Source organism: Aplysia californica, unplaced genomic scaffold, assembly GCF_000002075.1.
Source record: "Aplysia californica isolate F4 #8 unplaced genomic scaffold, AplCal3.0 scaffold00255, whole genome shotgun sequence".
Classification (NCBI taxonomy): Eukaryota; Metazoa; Mollusca; class Gastropoda; order Aplysiida; family Aplysiidae; genus Aplysia; species Aplysia californica.
Window position 1 is genome coordinate 400,638 of NW_004797525.1, and position 9,085 is coordinate 409,722.

The window sequence follows — 9,085 nt, forward strand, 5'->3', positions numbered from 1 at the left end:
GCCTTTCTACTACTCCTCCTTGGCTCCTTACCGCTGTCTTTCAGCAACACCCTTGATCTTATGGTAGGGAGGTAAGATCTAACACCTAGCCTCTTCGGATAAGGGCGAAAAATCTCGGAGGTCGCGTGTGCAAGTTGGTTCGTTGAAAATCCGGTGGTAGTCCAAAATCGATGAAAGTAGGCTTCGGCCGCCACCCGGGCAAAATTCAAAATTTCCTACCAAGTATGTTTAATGTGTCCAGCGCGCTCATATGACCCTTATGCAGTTGCGAGCGCCGTAAAACACTTACCCCCCAAAAAAAAAATAATTAAAAAATAGATAAATAAATAAAAATAATAATAATAATTTTTTTTTTTTAATTAAAAAAATTAATGTGAGGTGTGCTGACAAAATGAGTTACTTCTCGGGTTTTAGCATTATGGAAATTGATACATCAACTTGATAGGTGAAGTTTGTACAATTTGTGAGCTTGGAATAGTAAGACACAGTAAACGTGAACAAAATGGCATCAATTGAAAATCTATAAATCTGACCCCAGTGTCGATTTTCAGCCGATATCTCCATTCTTGGATCATGAGAAGTAACTCATTTTGTCAGCACATCTCATAAAATGAATAAATAAATAAATTCCTCCATAACAGTGGATCATGGTTTGATAGTGATACAATTTACTCGGTGGTGGCCTTTCTATGCAGCAGATGGCAATGCTTTAGGGCTGCAGCTGGAATGACAGTAAAGCAGCCTCACATGAGTGACAATGGTGAGGTGTGCTGACAAAATGAGTTACTTCTCACAATCCACATAATAATATGGAGATATTGGCCAAAAATCAACAGTAGGGTCAAATTCATTGATTTTCTTTTGATGCCACATTCTTTAACTATAACCTGCTTTTATTATTTCCTACTTATGAACTGTAAAAACTTCACCAATATGCGTGATGTATCTGTTTCCTTAAGGCTTGAATCCGAGAAGTAACTTATTTTGTCAGCACGCTTCACAGGGGATCTTTGTCACATCAACTTGTGCTAAATTAGTTCTATTAATATACTCTACTCCTCCTCCTCCTCTGCGCTGAACTCGGGGGAAAGAATTCAATTATCAACGTGGCACATTGCTGATAAAATAGCATCACCACCTTACTCCTGCAACCATGATTCTGTGATAGATCTACATAAAAATTAAAATATCATTGAGGTTCATTTCAATAACTAAATCATTTAATTAATTCGTCCACTTTATTATGACACTACCTGGTGTGAAGACTAGCTGCTCTGATATTGTGTGTTACTTCCTGCAAAAAGTTTCGACATTAAAGTTGATTTTGACCAACTTGTTATTGTTGATTCTGATTTCCTGTTTTCTGCTGACGCCTGAATTTTCGAAACCATATGTCAGGCAGCGTGGTGGAATCAGGCTCTCGTCCAAATAATGAAATCGAAGAAAACAGCAGTTTTTCCCCTGCTTAGCAATTTATATCAACTTTTTGTTTTTTGGGTCAACACCTTTTATATCCATTTACAAACACATTCCTTTGAGGATTTCACCGGAAACGTTGATTAAAGGCACAAAAAAAAAAATAATTTCAGTTTCCATGGACTCTCCAGCTTTGGAATTTACCAAGCTTTGGCGGCCATTTTTCTCGCTAGTTTTACCTCTTAAATCAGATGACCCCCACCTCCTTCAATCCAAAATAATATCTCCACTTCTATTGAAGATGGATGGGTAATTGTTTCATTGAAAGCAAGACAAATGAACAAGCTTTAAGATGATATCAATAACTCAATATACCCAAAAGTGACGAGAGCCTGATTCCACCACGCTGCCTCACATATAAGAAAAAACAAACCACTAAACACCACATGGATTATCCTTGGTTTTTACCGCCGACCTCTTTTCTTTCTGACTAGCAAACCGACCCAATCCGACCCTATCCGACCTGATCCGATCCGATCGTGCTAACGGCACCCGGTATTACGAAACTAAACTAAATCAGTGTCTTGTCTATCACCCAGCCGACAAAAAGTGACTGGCGCCGTCGCTCTTGTCTAGTGAAAGAACAGCTCCTGACGCTGAAAGTGAGGCAGCGTGGTGGAATCAGGCTCTTGTCAAAATAGTCAAAGTGAAACTTGCTTTTTTCTGTAGGTTTGTGAATTTTATCAAGTTTTTGTTTTTGGGGTCAACACTTTTCATGCCCATTAAAGAACTCATTTCTGTGTGAATTTTTCTGAAAAACGTTGATTAAAGGCACAAAAAAAGTAAATTTTCAGTTACCGCGGACTTTTAAGCTAAGGAAATAACTAATCTTTGGCGGTTTTTTCTCACTAATTTTACCTCTGAAAACAGGTGACCCCCACCTCCTTCGTTCGCAAATATCTCAACGTGTATTCAGGATAAATGGATATTTTATTCATCCAGATAAACACAAGTGAACAAGCTTTACAATGATACATGTACCAATAACTCTACATGTCCAAAAATTGACGAGAGCCTGATTCCTCCACGAAAAGTTGTTCCCGCTCCCGATACGGACATTGGGGATTGCCTTGTAAGTGAGACAAATTCCTGGGCCATTGGCATAATATGGTGGTAGGGTGGCCAGTTCCTTTCCACGCTGCCTTTACTTCCCCAAATCGAAGTCAGGTACCCATCACTGCTGGGTGGGCAGCAGGGGACACTACTTATAAATATTTTCCCACATTTTTCAAACCAAAAAATCAACTCCTCATACATGCACAAGGTGGATGGTTGGCGGGTACTCTGGAGTAGTTAACCCCTCCTTTCCTATAAAACATCTATTGTCCTTATCTCTTCTCCCTTTCTTTGTGTGGCAGTCTCCTGTCATGCCTCTCATCATCGGCACTCATAATATGGCCTGTTTATGCTGCAAATGCTGTAAATCTCTTACTGAAACTAACACACATACACACAGAGTGTTAAAAAAGTATAATAAACGTTTTTAAAGAACTATTTTAGGAAGCTGAAGTAACTAGATGAGAGCATCAGATAAGATTGGTGAATATTAGTAAATAAAATAGAAACCAGGCCCGCAGTAGTTTAGGTACCAACACTAACAATGTCACCAGCGTAGTATGAGGCTTGGTGACTTGAAACAGCAAGGGAATGCAAGACTAACAATATTCACTTAGAATAATTAATTAATCAGTTGCTGTAACCATCTCCATGTGATAAACGTTATAAAAATAAAGTTCACAATGCACACGAACATGACTAGACTGCTCCCGTCTCAAAAGATGCACTAAATTCCCCGAGTAGAAGAGAACAAGTCACTATCATTCGCCTGCGAACATAACACATCCCACTGAATTCCTACCTAAACAGGAACCTGCAAGGATACCCCACCCGACTGTCCGTTGTGCGACTGCTAGGATGAAACACCATCACACCACCTCTTTACCTGCCCTGCACTTTGCAGCCTGCGTAGCACCTACCTACCTGCTTCCCCAGACATCGGAAATACTCTATACAGTGACAAACTGATTAAAACCTGTAAATTCTTTGCCATATCGAGACAGGCCGAAGGCCAAGAATTCAGATGATCGCTGGATCGGAAAAGAAAAGTATAACAAATAAAGTAACATTTCAAAGGGGGAAAAAGAGAATCAAGGGGGGGGGGTGTAGAGAATTAAAAAAAATAATTAACCGGTACACAGCATTTCACTCGTTTGTTTTCACTAATATTCAACTGTAAAATTCAAAAAGCTGCACATTTTGTTGGAACAACTAGCAAAAAGCGTCATCCAGTAGGCCTAGACAGAAATGGACAGAATAAGAGAAACAGCAAAAAAAACCCAAAAACCCACACACACACGGAGAAAAAAAGGTCACAATATAATAATATAATATCCGAAGCCAGAATTTCCCTGATTTCATTCTCACCACCTTTCCTTCCTCAGTCTGCCCCTTTCCCGGAAACAGTGCACGCTTAACAAAGCACATAAATACTTATATAACAGCAAAAATAAAATTCCATAAAATACATTTAAAAAGAGTTTATCTTTTTACATGACCAAAAAAAACAACAAAAGAAATAACTGAATAGCACACAGAATACACTGAGTATTGAAACATACAATATTATTATTATAGTGATCAAAGGCTTCCAAGGAAAACAAATTATTGCTTGACACGTTAAATCCGTGGGGACATTTTTTACAGTGTGACGTAAAGCGTAAGGTTTTCAACACTCTTCAGTAAGTATCAACATGTAGGCTGTATCATTAGTCTAAGATGTTGTGGTCGCGACCGTGAAAGATGGAGGATCATTACACGTCAACCTCTGAGTCAGAGATGACACCTCCAGGTATCCAGGTTGTGGTCTATACCAAAGTTGTAACCATTTGTTGTCGTTAGAAAACACGGACATAAAACTACTGGGAAGAATTACATAATATCAAACTTTTTTTCCCCGTACCTACAATCCAAATTAACGAAGAAGAAGAAGAAGAAGAAGAAGAAGAAGAAGAAGAAGAAGAAGAAGAAGAAAAAGAAGAAGTAGAAGAAGAAAAAGAAGAAGAAGAAGAAAAAGAAGAAGAAGAAGAAGAGCGCTCTATCCTGTAGAAAACAAGATCTGAGAGCTGTATAATTTTGTGACATACATAGTAAACGCCAGGACACATAATCTGAGATATCATGGTGAAAACAATCGCTCGTCAAAATGGTGAAATCAAATTTGGGCCATTTTTAGTATTTTAAAAAAACCCTCAAAATCTTTTATGTCCGTTTAAAATCACATATATCTGTGTAGATTTTACTGAAAAGCGCTGATCAAAGGCACGCAAAAAATGTAAAATAAAATTGCAGTTTTCAAGGGCACAAAAGCTTTGGATGTCACCTGACTTAGGCGGTCATTTTCTTGCCTCTGACGCCAGGGGATCCCCACCTCCTTTAATCGCTAATATATCGACTTCCATTCAAGATGGATGGGCATTTTTCCATGAAACTCAAGACAATTAATGAACAATCTTAAAGATGATACCATAACTCCATAGGCCCAAACTTTGACGAGCGCATGATTCCACCGTGTCCTGACACAAAAATATTCGCTGAAAGGAAAAGGAATGACAATATTTACCAATACACATAATAACAATATTTACCAATATACATGTATATTAAGGTAATTATAATCCACACACATTTTGTTTTTGAGCACAAAGTATTCTAAAGGTATGCAAAACAAAAACAATCTTATTAATGATACATTTTAAGAATAGTAGTGTTGCTTGTTTTGTTTGTTTGTTTGTTTTTTCTTTATTTGGTTGGTTGATGGATGTTGGTTTCTTTTTTTAAGGGGGGGGGGGGGTGTTTTGTGGGGTTTTTTGTGTTTTTTGAGATGTTCTTTGGGTGGGAGCGGGGGAGGGGGGGGGGGGGTGAGAGTTTTTGTGTGTGTTTTTTCTGTTGTTGGTTTTTTCTTTCTTTCGTTTATGGTTTGTTTTTATTTTATTTTATTTTTAGTCGTGGTCAATGTTTGGGTTTTGACCTTTACGCGCATGAGACGTGAGTTTGAATGCCGTGTGGGGAAGTCAGTTCATTGGGTACCTTAGTCTTTCTTCTAGGACTTTGTGTCTATCCCAGTCTGTCTTCTAGGACTGTGCGTCTATCTTAATCAGTCTTCTAGGACTTTGTGTCTGTCCTAATCTGTCTTCCAGGACTCTGTGTCTTTCTCAGTGTGTCTTCTAGGACTGTGTCTATCTAGTCTGTCTTCTACGACTGTGTGTCTTTCTCACTCTGTCTTCTAGGAATGTGTGTTTATCTCTGTCTGTCTTCTAGGAATGTGTCTATCTCAGTCTGTCTTCTAGGAATGTGTGTCTATCTATGTCTGTCTTCTAGGAATGTGTGTCTATCTATGTCTGTCTTCTAGGAATGTGTCTATCTCAGTCTGTCTTCTAGGAATGTGTGTCTATCTATGTCTGTCTTCTAGGAATGTGTGTCTATCTAAGTCTGTCTTCCATGACTGTATGTCTAGGACAGTGGATCTATCTAAGTCTGTCTTCCATGACTGTATGTCTAGGACAGTGGATCTATCTAAGTCTGTCTTCCATGACTGTATGTCTAGGACAGTGGATCTATCTAAGTCTGTCTTCCATGACTGTATGTCTAGGACAGTGGATCTATCTAAGTCTGTCTTCCATGACTGTATGTCTAGGACAGTGGATCTATCTAAGTCTGTCTTCCATGACTGTATGTCTAGGACAGTGGATCTATCTAAGTCTATCTTCTATGACTGTGTGTCTTTCTCAGTCTGTCTTCTAGGACTGAGTGTCTTTCTCAGTCTGTCTTCTAGGACTGAGTGTCTCTCTCAGGCCAGGTGGTCCCTGACAGACAGGGTCGGAACAAACCAGAACAATCTAAACTGTGTAAGTCAATGGGCAAGTAGAACACATTTTAACCCTCCAAACGTCGCTGACATAAAGCCAGTGGTATCAGAGGAGATTGCACGATTTCACCATGTTTTGTTGAAAAATGCCTGAGAAAACGAAAACCAAGCAGGTAAAGACCAAAAACCTAATATATTAATTTTCCTAAAGTAGAATGTAAATAGGAAGTAGAGCTCACTGTGAATGTTTTGAAATGTTTTGCAATGTAAAAGGTGGGATAGACGAAACAAAATTATAACTCAAATTACGGCTGACTAAATCGACCATGACACCACAGAAGGAAATTGCGGCCGGCTTCATAGGCCTCGATATTTTTTGGGAGGGTTAAACTTTTAATCAGAATTACTGGAACTTTCGCGTAAAGGGGTGGCTTAACTGTGTTTCACTGATGTCCGTGCTCGCCTCTTTACCCTCACTGCTAACGTATTGGGACACTGTATAAATATTGCTCGTCGACTCCGTCATTTGTCGTTGCTGTGACGTGGAGCCACTAGGATCGTTATGTCTAGAACTGATATCTTTAGCACGTTTTGGCCATATCAGTTCCTTATAGAGCGAACCAACTGCCCTGTTGACAGTGAAGGAAAGAAAAATGTACAGGCCTTGCAAAGCGACGAGAACCGAAGTGAGAAAGTTGAGGGCAGTGTAGTCCAGCCGCACGGACAAGATGGCCAGAGCCCAGAAGAGTCCGGTGACAGTGGACAACTTGACGTAGGTCATGACCCTCCGCCTGTCGGACACACGGCTGTGCTGCTGCAGACGAGTGACTTGCACAATGTGCCACACGGTCAGTGAGAACAGGACGGTGTTACACACGATCATGGCACACAGAGGCACCAGCAGGGACAACACAAACGACACACCGGAACCGGAAGTGTCCAGAAAACACGTGACCGTGTCGTAGCCGAAGGAGCGTCCGCCCGACAAAGACAAGTGGACAAGAACTGTAGCGAGAACCAGCAGACAGGAGGAACCGTGGGCGATCAGGAAGTAGTATCGATAGCGTCGCTTGTTGGAGTGTGCAGAGATGTGGGAGGGAGCGCTGGAGGAACTGAACACACGGTACATGTGGAAACAACACACACTCATCCAGGCGAAGGCGGAGAGCCAGGACAAGTGCAGCAGTAGGGCGTTGGTCGCGCACGCGATAGAAGGGAGCCATCCGCGAGCCCCGAGCTCAACAGAGACAAGGAGAGAGATCTGGGCGAGGGCCAGGGAGAGGCAAAGAGCCATGTTGTTTTTGCCGGGGACAGAGCGGAGACCAGGGAACAGACAGTACGTCAACAACGTCAGAATGAGGCAAGCCGTGGACACGCTGAAGCAGGACACTTCAAAATAGTAATGGACTCTCTCGGTTGTCTCGTAGAAACTTGCGCGTGTCTTGGGAAGTTTGATGAGCTCTTTGAACCTGTCAACACAAATGTGGATCGTGTCTTCGTCCACGTATGTGACACTTTCCTTTTCATAAAGGACATTGATCACCCTGTCTTCGAACTGAATTCGGAAAGTGATCTGCTCTATGGTTTGAACTAAGGTCTCTAGAACACGAACTTCTACAAACGGGCAAAAGATTGCACTGGTAATGTCAATAAAAGCGTCCTTTGTGGACCATTGGCTGTTCAGACGCTTTGAAATACTATATAAATCAAATGTGAGAACGCGAATTTTTTCTTCCGAGTAGCCTTGCGGCAAACCGAGAGGGAAACTAGAGATTACTTCAGGTGTGATTGTCGATGAAAAATTAGATTGCCAGTCATCATCTTCTGGCTGAAATCGGAACACATGCTTGGAAAGTGAAATATTTACGGGGCTACAGTTGTGAGGCACAGAATGAGACAGGCGGTCATGGAGACTATAGCCTACAATCTTTGGCTTGAGCGTAAAAAACGTTTCATTCCGATAATCAACGTGCACATTCCACGGTTTATTTACCACATCTAGCATATTTTTCTCAGTATCGTCTCTGCTCATTTTACCGCTATCAATGACATACGAAGTGAAACTGACAGATTTCAGGATTGAAACTTCATTAGCTTCATGATCCTCGCATGATTTGACATAAAGTGTGAAATTAATTTGTGTTTCATGTTCAGTGACTGAAGAGTATAATTTGTTTAACATTTTAAAGAGCATGTGACTTAAGACGCTGACGGTTAAATTGAATCTGTCGTCTGGTGCCAGAGTGACTGCCACCTTGTAGCCGAGACGTCTGATTTGAGGCACGGCTGAAGAACACTGGCCACTGGCTTCTAGCTGCTTTCCGGGGACACACAGGGCGCTCTCGCAGACACTGGACTGTTGAAGACACACAGAATATCAGCGAATCATTAGACGGCTTTGTTTCAGTAAAGAGAAGCCCATCGACACAATGATGGTCATTTAGTGCTGGGAAAAAGTAAGACAGGCAGACTGACAGAAACAACTGAAAAAAAGTAAAGAAGTAAGACCAACCAGTGGCGCCCTCCAACCACCCGCGATTAGACGGCGGACAGAAAGATAGTTAGATGGATAGACGGATGGATATGGATGGATGGAGAAAGAGATAGATAGATAGATAGATAGATAGATAGATAGATCGATAGATAGATAGACAGATAGATAGACAGATAGATAGATAGATAGATAGATAGACAGATAGATAGATAGATAGATAGATAGATAGATAGATAGATAGATAGATAGAT

At 40.9% G+C, this 9,085-nt stretch overlaps 1 protein-coding gene across 1 annotated transcript; it reads right to left on the reverse strand.

Annotated features, from left to right (window-relative positions):
- Positions 1-5,954: 5,954 nt before the first annotated feature.
- Positions 5,955-8,808, reverse strand: LOC106012070 (adhesion G-protein coupled receptor G6-like). The gene has a single exon (XM_013083791.2). The coding sequence runs from the start codon at positions 8,532-8,534 to the stop codon at positions 6,744-6,746; it is 1,791 nt and encodes a 596-aa protein (XP_012939245.1). The 5' UTR covers positions 8,535-8,808; the 3' UTR covers positions 5,955-6,743.
- Between the last annotated feature and the right edge of the window lie 277 nt (positions 8,809-9,085).